The 20,130-nt window shown below is 39.9% G+C and overlaps 1 protein-coding gene across 2 annotated transcripts in view; it reads right to left on the reverse strand.

Annotated features, from left to right (window-relative positions):
- Hepacam2 (HEPACAM family member 2) overlaps positions 1-20,130 on the reverse strand; it is a 39,503-nt gene that overhangs the window by 15,047 nt on the left and 4,326 nt on the right. For both annotated transcript variants that reach the window (XM_052720273.1, XM_052720274.1), the window contains exons 2-4: positions 16,427-16,780; positions 12,650-12,934; positions 3,166-3,462 (exon numbers count right to left, since the gene is read on the reverse strand). In XM_052720273.1, the coding sequence (XP_052576233.1) occupies positions 3,166-3,462; positions 12,650-12,934; positions 16,427-16,780 (936 nt within the window). The remainder of the gene's footprint in view (positions 1-3,165; positions 3,463-12,649; positions 12,935-16,426; positions 16,781-20,130) is intronic.

The raw sequence follows: 20,130 nt of genomic DNA on the forward strand, positions 1-20,130 counted from the left end.
GGAGTCATCTTTGACCCCCTTTTACTTTCTCCTCTACATCTTATTGACGAGACTTCAAGGCAGTTATATAGTTTTGCCTCATTAAAAATAAAGAGATTCATCTATTTCCTGCAAGTTGCCTCTGGAGACACAAAACTTCAACTTGACTCTAGAAAATCTTAAACGCAAACATCTCACCCTTACAAATGATTTCCAAGTCCCTACAAGTCTTAATACAGCTTGTTTATCAGAATGAATTTTCTATCCGTGTTCAGATGACCTTGTAAGCAACGGTCATGTGTGTCAGTTTGTGTGTGTTTAATCTGTATTGCAGAAATCCATTCATTTTGAAACAGAAACATTGAACACATCACATCCACACTAGTGATTTTCTTCCTCTTTTTACTGTTGTTGGAGTCAAAGCTCTGTGAACACTGAAGACTGGGAAACAGCTATGAAGACCGCAATGAGGCCACTAATGTTGACAATCCTGGATCACTCTGGAAAATCAGCACCTGTTCTCCTTATTTACTGCAATAACAAATGCTAGTCTGTGTTCAGGTCAAACAGGTTTTTGAGACTTTGCTAAAGACAATTACCTGACAGGAAGACTGTAGCTGTCTTTGGTAATAAGATCTCAGTCAAATACACGGGGCTTCTGATATTATGAACACTTCCTGGCTGAGTATTAATGCAGAAAGTTTAAGAAGTGGGGAAGTAAGTCTCAACTGTAATATACTACTCCATAGTATATCTGTATTTTTCACTTGCAGTGAGTAAAGAGAACAAGTCTAACATGATACCAAGATCCCACCAAACAATCCCATATATGCTTTGGTACACTCACTCACTCACTCACTCACAGCTTGTTTTGAACTGAGTTTCAGTTAGCTACATGATGAAAAGCTGGTTGAGTCTATAAAAATATAGTAAATTATAAGGCAAAAGATGTTCTTTAGTTGTCTGTATGTTTGACATATTACATTTTGATCAGGGATTATTATTGGGGGTTGCTTGATTCTCAGTTCCTATCTCTTAATTGGCCCATAATAGGTGCCAAATAATGGATGAATACATGCTAATTTTAATCATTTTGAACACATATTCTTTGGAAGGTCTACAAAGAAAATATGTTACCTTTTACTGCCCCAATGAGGCACAATTTAGGTAAGAATTTGTAGCTTTATTCTCTAATATACTAGGTGCTAGAACGAGGTAGTTATGTATAATTCAAATTCAAATGAACAAAGATGAAATAAAATTAAAACTTTAATCCTCAGTTGCATAACCATGGTTGAATTGCAAAAAACTAAGCCAGGTTAGTGGCTGCCATGTTGAAAGTGATAATATTGACAGTTTCTTCCTTGCATAAAGTTCTACTGGACAACAATATTTTAGGCAGTAGAGTCTTCCTCATAAAGATGTTCATAAGATAGTATATGAGTTGTGATATACTTGATTTTACAAATATGAATATCTTAAACCTCAAATAGTTTTAAGAGAGCACACACTTCTTCATCAACCTGTAGTCTTTGTACACTTTGATAAGTCTTTGTGACTCTCTAAGATCTTCTTAATGAATTAAAATTCACTGGAGGGAAATAAAACCTTAAATAAGTAGCTGCCACACTGGCATTAAGTATTATTTGAGTTCAAATGTCAACCCTGCCAGTCTGGAGTGTCTTAAAAGACAATTTGTTTGTTTATCTGTTTATTTTGAGACAAGACCATGCTATGTACTCCATGCTGGCCTTGAAACTGACAGAGGATTCCTCCTGCTGCAGCCACTTGAGGAACTACTGCCTAGGTGATTTTCATGCAAGCAGCTAAATGGCTGTAGATGGCATGTCTTAGCCTAAGGATTAAAAAAATACCTATGCAAATTGGTATTTATTCTTGCTTCCTTTATTGAACACAATATACTGAGCTTCTCTGTGTTATGTGTCTTATTTTGGGCACCAGGGATAATGATGTGGAACAGAAGGCATCTGTGAATTCACGATTGTTATGTTTTGTATACTTGTTCCTTCACCAATGCAATCATCCAAATCATCTTTTCCTATTCAGACCTGTGGGTGTTTCCTTAAGTTGAATCTGGTTTGTCTTTTTTCTGTATGCAAGGATACTGAACATAATAGAGGAAATAATAATGGAAGATTAAAAACAGGAAAGGGTGAAGGGGGAAAGGAAGAAGGGCAACAGAAAAGAAGACAAAGTAGAAGAAAGGAGAGAAGAAAGTAGATTTGGGAGCTAGAAATGTAGACTAGACAGAACTTGGTGACTGAGGGCATAAGTAACAGGAAAGAGGAGTTTGAGGTGACATTTTGTTTTCTGCTAAGCTGGTAGATTATAGGGAAACTCACTTTAAAAATGGGGCAGTACAGGAAGAATAATTATGGAGAAAGAAGGAGAATGGTCCACTTCTGCTAATTTAGATTTATCTTCTGCTTTTAGAACCTCTGAAAGAGGTATCTAGAAGGCAGATGAGAGTAGAGCCTTAGAGCTTTGAAGATGAAGATGTACGGTGGCTAGTGTTACAAGACATTATGGGAATGAGTAAAATGGAACAAGAAATTGTGCCAGAGAACAGAACCATGCTCCACAGAGAAGCTCTGTGATAGGAGTTTGCTACAAGTCCCTAACAAGTTGCCATTCTTGACTTTTGGGCCCTGGCATTTCTAAGATGTAACTTCTAGAGGATGTCAAAATTTTAGACTTATGAAAGTCGTTTCCAAGCAGATGAGGCTCTTGGTAAATACTTTATTGATTTCAGGCATGTCAAGGATGAAAAAATGAGGAACCAATGAAGACCAAGGAACAAGTGGAAAAAATGGAAAACCAAGACCCCAACTCATTCTTATTTGCCCTTCTAACCCGACTTAACAGTATACATAAACTCTTAACTGAGAAGTCTGTTCCTTTTATGTTCCTGCTTGTAAAATCAGCAAAGCAATAACACACACTTAGAAGTAATTTACCGACTCTTCATAGCTCCCCAAAAGCTGGATTTGTATTTCCCTCTATTTTGTTTTGAGTTTTCATTCTTCAAGCCTCATGGCTTAGTGAATTGAGAAAAGGGACCATTCAAACAACATCAAAATTTTGTTCTCTTCTCCATAAGCATTTGGGAAATCAAGGCTGGCATGCTTTTGTGTTTTATAAAGGGTTGACCTTTCACACACTTACCTACAGAAGTGATGATGACGGTGAAATGAGTTTCATCGCGCCTTCCGGTTACGTTGTTGTAAGCACAGCACATGTAGTCAGTGGTCTTCTGGGCCACTTTCTCAGACGCAACTTCTAAACGAGGCCCATGTTTAATGACATACGTTGTATTGTCAGACCTTCGGATCCAGGAGTAGGTGTTGGGGGGATAAGAATCAGCGGAACAATCAAACAGGATGGCTTCTCCTAGGTCAACAGTGAACACTTCTCCCACTTTCAGCCCTTTGTCAGAATTAACTTGAAGTCCGTAAGGTCCATCTGTATTAAAGCAAAAAGAGATGGAGAGTGTGCGTCATATAAACAGTCACAGCACAGTTTCAGGGCTTGAAGAGCTTAGAGTCAGTTTACTTTCTTTAAAGTCTTCATGTGGACTTGAGAAATACGTCCTCATTTAAACCCCCGATTAGATCTCTCTCTGTTTTATTCTGATATTTGCAAAAATGCAAAGTACTTGATTGGACATGTTTGTGATAGTTAAAGCCTGAAACTTAGCTTGCAGATTTACAGACACTGCCATCATCAATGTGGGGCTAATTGATAAATTGGGGCATATTGATAAATGCACACTGTTGCTAGGCAACCTCTGTCTTTCCGGAATAGGAATTACACTTGAAAATACTTTTACAACAAATAGATACTACTTTCTCATTGGCAAGCATACTTTGAGAAGGGTCTGTTTTTCTTCTTAATGCCAGGTCATGCAAATATGCAAATATTTATTGAAGACAGAGTTTCAGAAGGAACACAGATTTGTGCAAATAGGTAGAGAGGTGTTTCAGATTTTCTTAAGATTTTAACATATTAAAAAATCCTTTTAAACTTCAGATTCCATTTGGAATACACACACACACACACACACACACACACACACACACACACTACACACACACATACCACACTCACACAACACTCACACACGTATACACACATATACACTACACACTCACACACTACACACACTCACACACGTATACACACAAACACACTACACACACTACACACACTCACACACTATGTACACAACACTCACACATACATGCATACATACACACACATACTCACACACTCCACACACACACCACACTCACACAACACTCACACACACATACACACCACACACTCACACACTACACACACACACACTTACACACTACATACACAACACTCACACACACATACACACACACACTCAATGACACATCTGTGTCATTAAAAGATAGTCACTGAAAAATTAAAAAGCTATTTAACCATGGCTATTTGATGTTTTCCCACACAGTTCCACACCTATGACAATCCCTAAGGCAGCAGACCAGATGAAGACACGCACCACATGGCTTCTTGTAGAGAATAAGAACAATATTAAAAATACTTCCCAGATACAAAGTTTCTCCTCTAGTCTAAGTCATTTTGGACATGGCTACACTCACTTTTCACTTTACATTAACTGACACTCACTAGACACTGGCCATGGGAAGGGACTCTGTAATCAGACATATAACTTACATTTTATTTTGAAAAAACTTCATGAGAGATGCTAATATTCTCATTATAATGTTCTTAAATGTAATTTCCCATAGTCACATATCTGTTAGATAGCAGTATTAAGACACTTAAAGCAATAAGGTTTATGTTATATAATTTTTCTATGTCAGAAGATTGTTGATTAACCATTTGTTTTATGATAAATTACTGCCTCATATAATTACGTAATTAGTCAAACAATCATTTAATAAACAAATGTTTGAGAGATAATAAGTATAAAATAATTTGTAATTATATATTTAGGAATATATGTGTATATTTGTGACCATTAAAAAAATGGGCCATGAATTTGAGGAGAGATCAAGGAGGTACATGGGAGAGGTTGGAGGTAGGAAAGTACAAGGGGAAATAATGTAATTATAAAAATTATAATATATTTAGTACACAAGAGACATAAACAATTTGCATTGCTAAGGAATTTACACACTGGGTAAAATGCTCAGTATTTTCATTTTTTTAAATAACTATCTCTAAATGTATAATTGTGTGGATGAAAGGACTAGATTTTAGGGTAACATTTTTCTCAATCATGAATTAAGTGTTCTTTAGAAGTTATTTATAGTTTTGGGATCTTTTCATCTTTTAATATAAAAATATGATAAACTGACTGCCAAAATTATTTATGCCTTTGAAATTATGAAAAAATACTTTATGCTACACTCTAGCATTTGAGGCTATTGGCAAGCTGATCTTAATTAAGTTTGTAGATTCCTCAGAGTGATTCTCCACTGTGCCATAATTTTTTGACCCATCTATCATTGTGAAGACAAGTTTCATAAGATATAACAGAAACTGGAAACACTACTTTATAGATTATGTTTAGTTATATAGCATGTCTTCTTTCTGAAGAGATAGGAAAATGTGAAGTGTCCCCACAGCATTATATTACTATGGTTATACCAATAAACCTATTATTAGAAAGAAAGCTGAAGCTAGCTTAGTCAGTCCTTAGCATCCTGAAATATTGGTTTACAGGACCCACTCTGGATACACAAATCGGTAGATGCTGAAGTCATATATAGAAGATAGTATACTAATTGTATATTATTTACATATATCCCCCTGTAAAATTTAAACATGCCTAGATTACTTATGACACTGAATACAATGTAAATGTTCTGCAAATAGTTGTTATGCTTCATCTCTAGGAGATGATGTGCAAAAACCATGTGTGTATGTTCAGTACAGGTGCAATGTGGGAGTCTAGCTCCCACCTTTTGAAGGATTCTTGCGTGGAGGAGAGAGAAATGAAGAAATATTAGGTAGAAAGATAGACCTAGATGATGAGGAGAAAGACAGAGACACAGGATAGCTTCAGGAAGGCCCTGGGTCAATATCCAGCCACCCAAAGGTTTATTCAAAAGGACTTTTTATAATATGCCAAAGGGAGAGGCTAAAGATCTCCCCCTTGCAAGATCAAAGCACAAGATCATACAGCCAAGTGTAGATCCTTCCAAACACCTGGTAAACACATCTGTGGCCAAATCATCTCCTTAGGCAGCCCTGCTGGGTAAAGCAAGCTCAGATTCTCTGACTCTAAGTAATTTGGGCCCCCACAGTGCAATTTTTTCAGTATTTCAATTTGACTTTGGCTGTATCTGATGATGTAAAATACATAGATGTGGAGTGCTGGCTTGCCTCAAATTGAAAGCAATTGGAGGATGGGGATAGATGATGATAATGAGGAAGCCTGGATGCCCCTTTCTGTGAGTGACCTAGGGCTCACCACACTGCCCTCTCCCAGGCTGTGTCTTGGGACAAGTCACTGTGACAAGGGGCTAAGAACACTCAGCCTCTTATCCTGAGCTCGGCTGAGGAGTGAGCAGTATGTCAGGAATGAAAAGCCGCTTTTACTGATTCAGAAAAAAATCAACATCAAGGTGTTCTTATGCACAGTACTGTTCTAGGCATCACAGGAGGAACTGGGATGTTGAAAAAAATGGCTCCTTAGACTATGTCTTTTTCTCTATGCTGCAGCAGGGGCTCTTCCTTCCTCTTGTCAGCACCGATGAGATGTAAGACAGCGTAGCCAGGGGCCACTAACTGCTTCACATGGAAGAAAAGCAATGGAAGGAATGTGTGTGGTTTGGAAGCTCAGGAGACCTATGTTCCTGTGCACGATCTGAAATCTGAGAACTGTTGTAGAGCAGAGCAATGCAGATTTGAGAAGGAACACAAGAGTGATCATTAAAATAGGTCTTTCTGTTTGGACCCCTGTGTTCCCACTGCCTCTCAGGGTTTACAGAATATGCCCATAAACACATGTGAATGATGGTGGTGCCTTTCAAAGTGTGCTGGTCTTCTTCTTGGGAGGAACTCCCCCTTGGAATTGTCTTAAGATCTTGCAATATATTTGAGTGTTCCCACAGAAAGCATTTCTCTAATCTTGGAGGGTGGGTTGACTCTCTAGAGGAAGTCCATATGTAGAGCCATGGTTAGATGAGTAAGGTCAATAATTTAATAAAATAACTAGTTTTAAATAAAACATACTTTGAAAGAAGAGAATCTTATTATGCAGCTTTCTTCTCTCCTCACGTCTGTTGATTTTGCTACTTCCTTATTTGTTGGGTTTCACGGTTGGCATCATCTTTTCTCTTTGTCTTAACATATGCCATATCTGGCTCCCCAGCATCAACTTCACATCTCTTAACCCTCTATGTGCCCTCCTTGCCAAGCATTTCTTCCAGTTCCTAGAAACTAATACTTTGAGGCATTTGAATTCATTACTTCTGATATAATTTTATAAAATGTATATTTTATCTGATTATAAAAAGGAAATGCATGTTTATTGCAAAAAATCATAAAACAGAGTGTGGCACGAATCTTAAAAGGTCTTATTAATAAAAACAAACTCAGGAGCCAGGTATTGGGGTGAATGCTGAAAGATCAGAGAGACAGAACAAACCACAGTCTCACCTCGCCAATTACTCAGCTGATCCTGTTTCCTCAGACTGGAAGCCTCTGAGTCCTCATCCAGAATGAATCTCAGCTGAACTGTTGCTCAAAAGCCTAAAAGTTTAACCAGGCTAGTTCCTGGTCCTCACACCTTATATATCTTTCTTCTTCCTGCCATCACTTCCTGGGATTAAAGGCGTGAGTCACCATGCCTGGCTGTTTCCAGTGTGACTTTAAACTCACAGAGTTCCAGATGGATCTCTGCCTCCCAAGTGATATGATTAAAGGTGTGTGTGCCACCATTTTCTGGCCTCTATGTCTAGCTAGTGGCTGTTCTGTCCTCTGATCCAGATAAGTTTATTAGGATGCACAATATTTTGGGGAACACAATATCACCACAATAGAGAATCACACCAATGAAAAGCTATCTTTAATTTCCTAAAGACCCAACATCTGTACAATCATCCCTTTCTCTAGTTACATCTCTCTCTTTCCCATTATTCTCTTCCACCTCCTCTTTTCTGCTACTCCTATTCTTCTCACTCCTTTCTCTGTGGCTGTGTTTGGGTCTGTGTTCATTTCTTTCTCTGTGTTTCTTCCTCTTAAACACACAAACACACACAGGCATCCACTTCATCTCAAACTGTTTACATTCTATTCTCCCCTGACCAGACTATGATGTGATTTTCTCTAGACTGCTTAGCACTTCAGCACTTCAGACAGAACATCCTTCTATTTTGATAGAGAATTAGCATATTATTCAAATGACCTGGCAGCCCTGTAGGAGACCTTCAGAGCGGCTCAACTAGAGTGGCCTCTGATACAGATAAAAGCAGATGGATGATTCCATTTGGCTTTGGATTATGGTTCACCGTCTTGCCTTTGGCAGAACACTCTCAATAGAAATGAACTCTTTGCCTTAGGGATGGCTGTTTACTAAATGACTTGTAAAATCACATATCATCTGTTCTCTTTAACAATTTATGACTGGGTGGGAACAGTACCTAAGTTTCCATCATGATGCTGCTTGCCACCCTGCGAGGGAGCAGATGGTAAGTATTTACTGTAAATGACCTTTTTTCCCTTTAATTTTTATCACTTAGAGTACTCCCCGCAGCAGTGCCATGTGTTTCACACAAAATGTAGTGGTTATTGGGTTATTATTTACAGTTGGAGCTAGAAGGCATTTACATTTTGTAAGCCATAAGTAGATATTTGCTGACTTTTTACTTGTCATTGTATTCCACCAAGGCTAACACCAGATTATGACATCATGACCCAAGGAACATATAATCAATCTTGATAGATTTTATAACTTTTCTAGCCACAAAAACATAATTCCTGCTTTGCAAGAAGAAAATGTCATGGAAACAATGAAAACAGAATAGATAACTCATGATGGAATTCTAAATCATTATGTGGCTATCTATGGGAGACGATTAGACTATGACAGTCACTTGATTACTGATCTTTGTCTGACCACAGAGCCATGGAGTAAAAGTGGGATCTGAAGCATGACATGAACAAAAGAGTCTATTCCATTTTAGCCAGGTTTACCTGAACTCCTAATGGTGTCGAGTATTGCCCTATAAAATTAAAGATGCTTAAGCCGTGTGGAACTCCTAGGAGAGCTTGTTGTACTGGTACTTATGAATGGAGAAGAGTCAAGGAAGATGTACTGTAGTGAGGACCAGAGAGAGACGTGTGCAGGATGCTGTCTTTGCACAGAGAATTGAATTTCTTAGTGACACTGAGGAGGTGAGAACAGGCCAGGACAGATGGGTCTTTCAGTAGGAGATAATGAAGGAAGAGGAGTAATTACATACAAAGGGAGCATTGGGGAATAGCATCAAACAAGGAAAATATTCCCAGTGTACACGGAATGAGAAAACTGCAAACGCCTCGATGCCACCTCTATAGATCAGTGACAAACACTCATGCGTGCTATTTAAACTTTGTCACCTGAAACCAAGAAAACAAAGCAAAACAAAAACTAGTAATAAAACTTTGATTCAGTTTGTCTGTTCATATTCTCCTTTCCCAGTGCTCACATAGCTCACATATTTATTTTTGTGCTACTTGTCTTTGAATTAAAGTTTTAACTCATGTCATAATAGCTTACGTAGTAAAGAAATACAGATACAAACTGGCTGCACCGTTTCTGAACCGTCCCTACGATTCTCCGCTAGCCGTGCAGCACTGCTATAGCTTAGGCTTTCTCTGTGCAGCTGTTGCCTCTGCTTTAAAAACAGACAGAGCATTCTCAGAGGGCTATCTGGAAAAACCTTTTAAAACCTTTCAAATATAGCTATGAATTAAGCTATAAAAATAATTTGCCATGGTTAATTAAATACAAATCAGGTATCATAGCTCATGCTTGCAATGTCAGTACACAGGAGGCTGACTGGAGATTACCCTAAACTCAAGCCCAGCCTACGCATCAAGTCCCGGGTCACCCTGGAATGTAGAATGATATGCTGTCTCTAAAACAGATGAGCAAACAAACAAAACAAACCATGATCTGTCTCAGTCCTTGAAAAACACGTTTACTTCCTCTTTGTGTCTGGTCTCTTGCTGCCTGGGCATATGATGGTTTTCCAGACCTTTCCACTTGCTCAGCCATATTCATTGTTACACATGAACTCAAATGTCACACTATGAAAGGAGGCTTTTCTTTAGTAGGAAGCAATGTTTTCAGTCTTTGTATTCACATGGGATAACATTATAATGAAACACTGGCGGACCACTCTACAGCACTGACTATGGGCCAGTCAAGGGTTCTATCACTTTACATACAGTAGCAGTTCAGTCCCCACAATTACTCCATGAAGTAAGTTTCCAAGATCATCATTAAATGAATGAAGAGAGCGATGTTCAGAGAGATAAGCTTGCCAACCCAGGATTGAACCCTGGCCCATGACTCCATAGTTCTTACTCCTGTTTGCTATGCTTCTTATGACACATATCTAAATAGCCATGATATTTTACTCCGTACATTTTATCACACACAGCTTCTGTCTTCTACTAAAATATAGGATCAATGTCCAGTTTTAAGATTCAGTAATTCTATTTCCTTCAGTTGAATGGCCAGTTTTCAAGCAAAGCCACTGGGTATATCTTTATCACTCCTCTGTCTTCCTACCAGTCCCAGCAGCTCCCTTCCCTGTCTCAGTGCTGGTATTCAGTTTTATTTTAAGTATTATCTGGTTGCAGAAGACTACATTTTATTCACATGCTATTACTTTTCTCTAAAGTTTTTTTTTGACACATGTCCTTGAGAGAACTCTGTCGGTGTTCTAGTGGAGAAAACAGATGCACATATATGAAGCAGATGAAGACAGATGCATTGATAATAGCACCATCTTCTCTTTAGTGAGTGCTTGTTTGTATGCTTCATTGTCTATTTTTTTGGACAATATCTCATTTAACCTCAGGAATACAGTGAGGTAATTTCAAATGTCTCCATTCTGTAAACGAGGCCCAGAAAGACCAGAGGATTTACTGAGGTCACGTAGGTCATTATCAACTCCATTTCTCATTCCTGTTGTCTGACTCATAAGCACTAGGTGCAGGGTTGTGTGTCTCTTCTGCTATTATGAAGATGTATTTGATGAGTGTGCGGGTATGTGTGCCAGGCTCAGTTCTCCTCTTAGGAGATGAAAGCTGCACCCTCATGCCACATCTCACTTTTCTTAGCTGCATAGTTGCTTTTGCAATCTTACACTAAGTCTTCCCAAAGCGGTAGGCTGTTGGCTTTCAACTGAAGAGGTACTGCCCCACCCACAGAGGTCATACAGCAACGTTCAGAGATAGGTTTTAGTTAGTGCTGGCATGCATGCACTGATGGAGGACAGAGAGGCTTCAGAATGCTCTAAATTGTCCAGGACAGTCCCACAGCAAAGTTATCCAGTCCCCCAATGCCACTGTTGTAAAAGTTGACAAACTCCGTGTTATGTTAAACTTTGCATACAATACGAAGCATCTTAGAGGGTAGGTAAGGTGACTCAGCGGGTAAAGCTGATTTCTTTCAAGCCTGACAATTTGATTTTCCTTTCCTAGGACCTACACGGTGGAAAGAGAGAGAGGACTGACTCTCGAAAATTGTCCTCTGACTTCCACAGGCATGCTGTGGCATGTGCACACCTAAACACACAACACACACACACACACACACACACACACACACACACACACACACACACACACACACACAATACATAAATAAAATGGAATCCTATTAGAGGTAGTGCTATGGCTCTGTAGTGACTAGAAAAATAATAGAATAAGGAAAAGAAGGAACATTGCTTGGGGTTGTGATGGTGATATGATACAACCTGAAGAGTTTGACACATTTTATTTGTATGTGAGATTCGATGTCAACAATGAAAACAATAACTGAAGAGAATGAAAATTCAGAAGTAATTACTAATATTCTTGGGAAAACACTTGAGATTGCTCTGAGTAGGATCCTTCCTGAACCCTTCTTTCAGAAATGGGAAAATCATTTCTTGGCCTTTGGCTAAGATCAAGTGTAGAAATGCTGGAGAGAAAACAGGTGTATGGAACCCTTGTCCTTCAGGGCATTCTTCCACACGTAACCCAGGAGTGCTCCTTTTCCGTGCAGTCCACAGAGCACATCCCACACCCCCAGGAGCCCATCATTTCCTCTTCTTTCTGAAGGGAGATGAATGAATCAGCATCTCTTTGTGGTACTGGATTCTTGAGACTGAGAATTCCACTACACATGATCATTCAATGGTTAGAATCACAAATTTCACTTTGAATGCCTTGAGATTAGTGGTTCACTTGATCTTCAAAAGGTAAAGTTGTGTCAGTAGATATATTTATTTCTGGGCCAGACAATTCCTAGGTGACCTGACTATACCAAGTACTGAGCTACAATACTGGTAAAGACCAAATGACATCTGGTGCTGATATTATCTATACCTATCCCTATGAGATCTTCCCATAAATATTGACATAAGAAAAAAAAAAGGAAGTTACTTACAATATATGGTAGGCATAATGATGTCACTTTCCATCTCACTGACAGGATTTGACACAAGGCAGCTGTAGTTCCCAATGTCCTCCTTCGTCACCGGAACAATCCAAAGGGTGTTGTTTTGGGGAGAAAATGAGTGGTTGGAGTTGATGCAAACAGGCTTCCCATTTTTTCGCCACTGGTAAACTAGCCTGGTACCCCCTTCCACCTGGCAGGTCAAGGTAATGTTGCCCACATACTCCACAGCCCCAGAAGGAGGATGGAACTGAACCACTGGCTTCATGACAGGATCTGTAATATCAAGAGACATAGAAATAATCACTTTCCATCCATGGAGCTAGAGTACAACTCTAAGAAGCCTTTCCAATATTGAGTCCTGGGAAAATGATTCCAACATTTTAATATTTTGTAAATGTAAACAGTTTGGATAACAGTTAAAGAGGACATTAATCAGTCACAGAAATTTAAAAATGGTAAAATATGAAATATCTTTATACAGTTAGAGCTAATCAAATTCTAGAACTTGAATTCAAGTATTGCCAATTAATCTGTTTACTTTTTATATAGTTAATGGTTGAAAGCCCAGAGTTCCACTTTCCTATTCACCATGCTTTCTCTACCACCAAAGCTTCTCTCCCCTCACCATCTCTGAACTTAAGGGGTCATGCAAATGCTTATCTGCTGTAAAGGTACACTCTCACAGGCAAAATGTATACAGTTATTTCCCTTTCCTGACTTGTAATGTACCAAAAGCACCTGGCAAGAAGGGGTGTAGCAACCTCACATTTTTATTCACCATCTGAAAATTAAATTATACAGCTCACATATGGTATATGTTTGAAAGCATGTAGGGGAATTTTTGGAGAGTGGCATATATGCAATTTCATTAACAAGCTAAAGTCTACATTTTTGTCAACACTGAATCAATTTGACAGGAGGACATGATATAGTATTGAGATTTTATTAAACTTGAAATGTAAAAGAAATTCCTGTTAGAAAGTTGAAGCGATAAGAAACTAGCTTTAGTTTATGAATGTGGCACTCAGTCGGCAAACGTAAAGGAACACAAACATTTCTTCACTGACTTGTAGCTCTAGTATATGGATAGAATTGGTAATCACATATGCATTCACTATCATTTCAGCAACCTCATCAATCTTCAAAGTTCTTTACCCTGTTTGATAAAATAGTGATTTGTGGGCCAGCGAGATGGCTCAGTGGTAAAGGCACTTTCTGTCAAGCCAGAGTTTGATCTCCAGATCCTACATGGTGGAAGGAGTGAAACTACTCCAGCAAGCTTCTTCTGACCTCCACATGTGCTCTGAGGCATGTTCAGGAACACACACACACACACACACACACACACACACACACATACACACACACATAGATAAACAGAACAGACATAAGAAAATAGTTACTTGTTCAGAGTTAAACAGCAAAGAGAAGAGACCTTTACACTTGTCAATGTATTGTTCCTGCATTTTAGAAAGATAGATATTAATAGTCTCTATCTCTGTAAGCTCACAGGACACAGAGAGGCCAAGGTTGCAACACCTAGGCAACCTGCGATTGGATCCAGTACTTCAGGTGTTGATTTCCCATCAAGCCTGCAGTTGAGTTTGATGCTTTTTTTCCTCAGGCAAATCTCTCTTATATTATTGTTACATGTTTTTTACAATGGAAACTGCATGAGGGCCCAAACAGACCCAATTCTCCAGCCCAGGGCAAATAGAAACAAATGAAAGATAAGGAAAAACAAGGTTGAAGAAACTAGGAGGGAGCTGAACAACTTGGGAACATCTGGCATTTTTCAAGGTGGATGTCGTCTACTGGTTTGTTCATTTAATTCAGTCCTTTGTCTTCCCTGGCAAGAGCAAAGGGTTTGCAATATCATCTTGAGCATGTTATTATGTTTTAAAAAGAAAAATGAATTGTGTACACTGGTTATAGTTAAACACACCCCAGATATCTCTGTGTGGGGTATATGTGGTATGAGATAACTAGGCAACTGTGACATGGAATAGTCATCCATATCATGCCCTTGCCTGGAACAAACCTGAAGTTTTCCTTTTGAGCAGGCTTAGGTTCTTAAAGCCTGTTTACTACAGTTTTTGGTTCCATTTCACTAAATAAACCCAACATTACAATGCACAGGTAAGGGCTGTCCTGTTAAAACCTGTGTGAGAACTGGCGCAGGGGGACTTTGTGAAAGCTCCTGTCAGGGATTTCTTCCCTTTCCCACAATTGCTTTGTAGACGTCTGGTCCCCCAGCCATTGTCTTAGTCCCCTGGAGCCTCTTCTGCTTCTGCCTGTCTCCTTACTCCACAGGGGCTGCCGAGTCGGCTATGGCCAGTGCGGTTCTGAGCACCGAGAAGAAAGCAGCAAGAACACAGACAAGGCTCCTCTTTCCATAGACTTCATATTCTAGTCATGGAAGTGAAACAATAAAAAATAAATACACATACTATTTACAGGTGATAGTAAGTTTGATGGAAGTTTGATGAACAAAGAGAAAAGTAAAATTAAAGAGAATGAACAGTGTGTGTGTGTGTGTGTGTGTGTGTGTGTGTGTGTGTGTGTGTGTGACAGAGAGAGAGAGAGAGAGAGAGAGAGAGAGAGAGAGAGAGAGAGAGAGAGAGAGAGAGAGACTAAGATGAGTAAGATGTATTTTTATACAGAGTGGAGAGTGGTTAGAAAAGGCTTCACAGATATGACAACTAAGATGATGCCTAAAAGAAATAAAGGATGTGATATTGAGTAAAAGTTGTCTGGATAGAGTGAAGAGTGAGAACAAAGGACCCGAGGTGTGAGTGTATTTGTCCTGCTCAAGGAAAAGCAAGGGACCAGTGTGGCCAGAACAGAGAGTATAGTGGTCAGAGGCAGAGGATGGGGTCAGATGGTTTTGAAGATTATTATTAGTACTTTGACTCCCATTTTGAGTGCAGTAGGAAGCTATGACAGGTGTTTTATGTGACAGGAGGCAGCAAGAGAAGAAGTACAGAGGCTGGAGAGCAAGCTATTATAGCAGTTAGGAGACAGTTAGAGGTGTGAGCAAGGCAGTGGTAAAGGGTAGGCGAAAGCAGCTGGAGTCTATTTTTAAGCTTAGCCAATAAGTTTTTCTTTCAGACAGGGTGTATGTTATGAGAAGATGGGATGGTCAGTGATGTATGCAAAGCCTGGGCCTGAGGAAGTAATAGAATCAATTTAATGCTTACTAAAATGAGATACATTGTCAAAAAAAGAGAAGACAGAAAAATAAGTTGAATTTTGTACATAGTATGTTCAAGGTATGCATGCCACTTATAAATTTTAACAATTAAAAACAAACGCCTGATGGTTAGCTAACTCCAGTCTCCCTCAGAGAACATTTCCCCCAACTTCTATTGTCCTTACATAAAGCCTTTGACTCATCTTTAATGTTGCACCAAATAAAAATCTTCATGTGATTAAAAACAGGGGCCTTCCCAGGATATAGTCTACAAATGAGAAAATAAAGTGTTCATACCTCACTCTTCCAGCAGCTTTATATAAGTCCTAAGAAAACAGTAAGTTTCATTTATTGCTTGAAATCTGTTGCTGGGCATTGGGCACCTCCCTTTTATACATATATAACTAAATCTCAGGAAGCCTTATGAGGTAGGAGATTGTATTAGGGAAATTTGAACATTAATTAATTCACTCAGTGTGGGTAGAGCCAGGACCTTAAATCCCAGCAAGTTTGGTATCCTGAGCCTCTGCTGACTCGACCTAGCCTCCAATCTACTACCACAGAGGACTCACCATCAACAGTGACTTGTATCTTCTGACTTGAGGACAGGGTTCCATTTCCCTGGATGTTGACCTTCACAATGTAATTGCCCTCATCGGTGAACTGCAGCGGATTGATGAGGAGAGAGGCATTGGGTGGCATCATGGTGAACTTGTGCTGGTATTCCAAGTCAGGAACCACAGACTCATTCACAGAGCCCAGCAAGTATTTGGGCATCGTGTGGGATCTTTCAAACAGCCATATGATCTGGATGCCAGATGCTGGAGTGTGGAAGCCATAGTGCACGGGGAGGTAGAGGGCCTGTCCCCTGATGCCATGGACAGTGTGTGAAGGCACGGTCACCTTCAGCCCCGAACAAACACCTGCTATAAAGGGAAAGAAAACTGTGAGTACCCTGAGCCACATCTCATAATACAAAGGTACAGTTGCAGCGAGAACTCAGTCAGATGATAATCCCTTTCAAAGAAGAAGGCTTCTAAGTATTGACTATTCTAGTACCAGTTACAGGTAGAGGTAAATATTTGTCTCTGAAACCTTCTGCATTTGAAAGACTACACCCAGTGACTATGCTGGCTGCATGACTTCCATAAAAACAAGGCAAAAAGGAGAAGCAGAAGCTATTATCTCCTATCATTACAGAATAATAGAGAAAGGAGAACCGAGAAAGATTATGAGCTCTAAAGTTCAATAAAACCATTAAACACATTTGAAAATAGACCATGTCACTGTCATATTCTGATGAAATTATGCAATTTCTGAAATATTAAGGGATTACTTCCCTGCAAGAAATTTCTGCAAAACCTTCTGAATTAGCTTAATACTCCATTTTTGGAAGTCCCTCCCTGCTTTTAGTCAAAGCCACACCAAATCTGAGTCACCTAGTAAACAGCATGATAAACTACATTCAGTTAAAACCAGTCATTCTTTGCCCATAGAGGACTCTGATTGGTGTTTGAGGAACAACAAGGGGCAGGCTTGGATTTAACAGAGTGGGGGAGGAGCTCAGAGAGATAGGAGGTCAGTGGTAACCAGGACAAATGGGGAAGGATTTTAAGAATGCAAGAGTCTGGGAAATTTCACTTTATATGAAATGAAAATGTAACTGGAGTTTTGCTATCAGAAGAGGGGCATGACTTTTCTAATGATTTATTTGTTTCCCACTAGCTGGGATGAGAATGGACTGAACAAAGAGAAAAGCAGGAACACCAAGGTATCTCAGGAAGTGACTTACCAAGGCAGGCAAGAGATGAGGGTGTACCGAGCCATGGTGTGCTGAGCAACACGAGAAATGGCTGTCTCTACCTAAAAGATCAGCTACTGAACTGCAGGGTGGGATCTATAACACAAGGAGGAGTAAGGAATGTCTTCATGCTCTTGAGTCATCTGGGAGAATGGAGATGCAAGCAGTAGATACATCATTGGACCGAGAAAGAGAACTACTAGTTTTGGGAGTGGGATGGGGAAATCAGAAGTCAGTTTAGGGCATACTCATTTTTAGATGCTCACTAGACATCTAAAAGGCAATGCTGAATGAATATAGTGATTATGTTTTCATTATTAAACTCATTAAAGGTAGTTTAGGAGAGAATTAGAGGCCTGAAGTGATGTGAGGCATGGAGTTTTTCCCATGTACAGTCTTATGCCGTACTTGTGTTGTTTGGGTCCATGAACTCACTGATATGCCTTTGTCTTATATTTGCATATTGCTTCTTAACTTCTGGAACCTGTAGATGTTCCAATATATATCATATATACATACACACACATATATACATTGCAAATGGCATACACACACACACACACACACACACACACACACACACGCAGGCACACACACACACACACACACACTGCAAATGGACCATTAGCAATGAAAAAAGTCCTTTCAGGATACTATATTTTTAGAACTCTAATTGAAAACTCTTTGCTTCATTTTATATGTGTGTGGTATTGGTATGAAATCACCATCAGAGGAACATTTGTAATAATAGGGTTGTGTGTGTGATTTAAATGTAGGCTATTTTGAACACCAAAAGAAAAAAACAATGGCACAAGGCCAGTGAGGTGGACTAGTGAGTAATGGTACCTGTCATCAAAGCCTGATAACCTGAGTTCAATCCCCAAGACTCAGAAGGTGGAAAAAGAGAGCTAACTCTCTGCTTCATGTTGTCCACTGACCCACTCTCACACTGTAGCATGTGTATGCACACACACACACACACACACACACACACACACACAGAGAGAGAGAGAGAGAGAGAGAGAGAGAGAGAGAGAGAGAGAGAGAGAGAGAGAGAGAGAGAGGTCAAAACAATTTTTTAAAAATATTGTTGCAGAAGGTTGAAACAGTAAGCGTAGATGCTTTGAGTAACTTTGTTGTAAAGGGGGTGAGAGAAATGGGGTGTAGGCTGGGCTGTAGACTGAAACTGAGCAGGTGAGAGGAGGTGGGAGTTAGGGCCAAAGGTTTTCCATTTCGGTTTTGTTACACACATAAAATGATCATCCTCTTCAACTGCCTTCCATTTTCACTGTTTCCAGGAAAGCTCATCTAAATCAACTTATGGAAGGCAATTGGAACAAAGAAGGAAATGGTACAAAGGTCTGTTTGTCTTTTGTGGTGATTTCCATGGAGAAGTTCATGCATGTTGATGCCATTCTGTGAGGAATCAAGTTCCACCCACAGTGAGTGCTCTCTTCCCTTCCCAGAGTGGAGAGCTAGACACGCAGTGCAGTCAAGCTCCCAGGCCTCTACATGGACTTAGGATAAAAACACACTGCTCATTCACTTTAGTCCATCCACGTCAAAGGTATTACAAGGTGCACGATTTGTTTCTGCACGGAAGAGTACAAGATTGTTAAATTCGGAGTTCTCCCAACTTGAGAGATTAAAAAAGAGTGAATAGGGTGCTAGAATATCTAAAGAGTAGAGTTGCTTGAAGCAAAGGAGTAGTGGATTCTTCAAGGAAGTTGTAGGAGGAAAAAGGAAGATGGGTGAGTAAGCCAGTGTCTTAAACTAGTGGTGTCAAAGATGTGTGAAGCAGAGGCTGAGATGGGAGAAGTTCGAACAGCCGGACACTTAGAAAGACACTGGTCCTGTCCCATGGGGCCCCACAGCCACCAGTCCACAGTTCATGGGCTTCCACTAGTGTGGCCGGTCATCTCTGCATGTCCTCCCATCATGATCTTGACGTCGGAAGATGGTTGTTTGGCTCAAGCTGTTTGGGGGGCACCAAGGCAGGGGGATCGGGATCTGTCCCTGGTGCATGGGCAGGCTTCTGGAATCCCGTGCCTGTGGTATGACACCTTGCACAGTCTTGGTGCAGTGGGAAGGGGCTTGGACCTGCCTAGGCTCAGTGTGCTGGGCTCTGCTGACTCCCCATGGGAGACCTTGATTTGGGGGATGTGGGGTTGCGGGGTGGCTTGGGAAAGAGGGCTGGGGGGTGGGAGGAGGGAAGAGGGGGGATTTGTGGATAGTATGTGGAGTGAGTAGAAAATTTCTTAATAAAGAAAAATGAAAAAATAAAAAAAGACACTGGGCTTTGGGATGGGAGCTGGGACAGGAGCAGGTCCCGCCTCGGATGTGTGTTTGCTGGACAAATAAAAATGCACCTCTGTGCCTTTAGTTGAAAATAGGGACACAGAGTTTCTTGATAAGCAATAAATAAAAACTAGTTGTTAGCTCATTATTTCTATCTTTAGGAATGCCAAGCATAAC

This window comes from Peromyscus californicus, unplaced genomic scaffold (genome assembly GCF_007827085.1).
Source record: "Peromyscus californicus insignis strain IS unplaced genomic scaffold, ASM782708v3 Scaffold_6__1_contigs__length_162567912, whole genome shotgun sequence".
Lineage (NCBI taxonomy): Eukaryota > Metazoa > Chordata > Mammalia > Rodentia > Cricetidae > Peromyscus > Peromyscus californicus.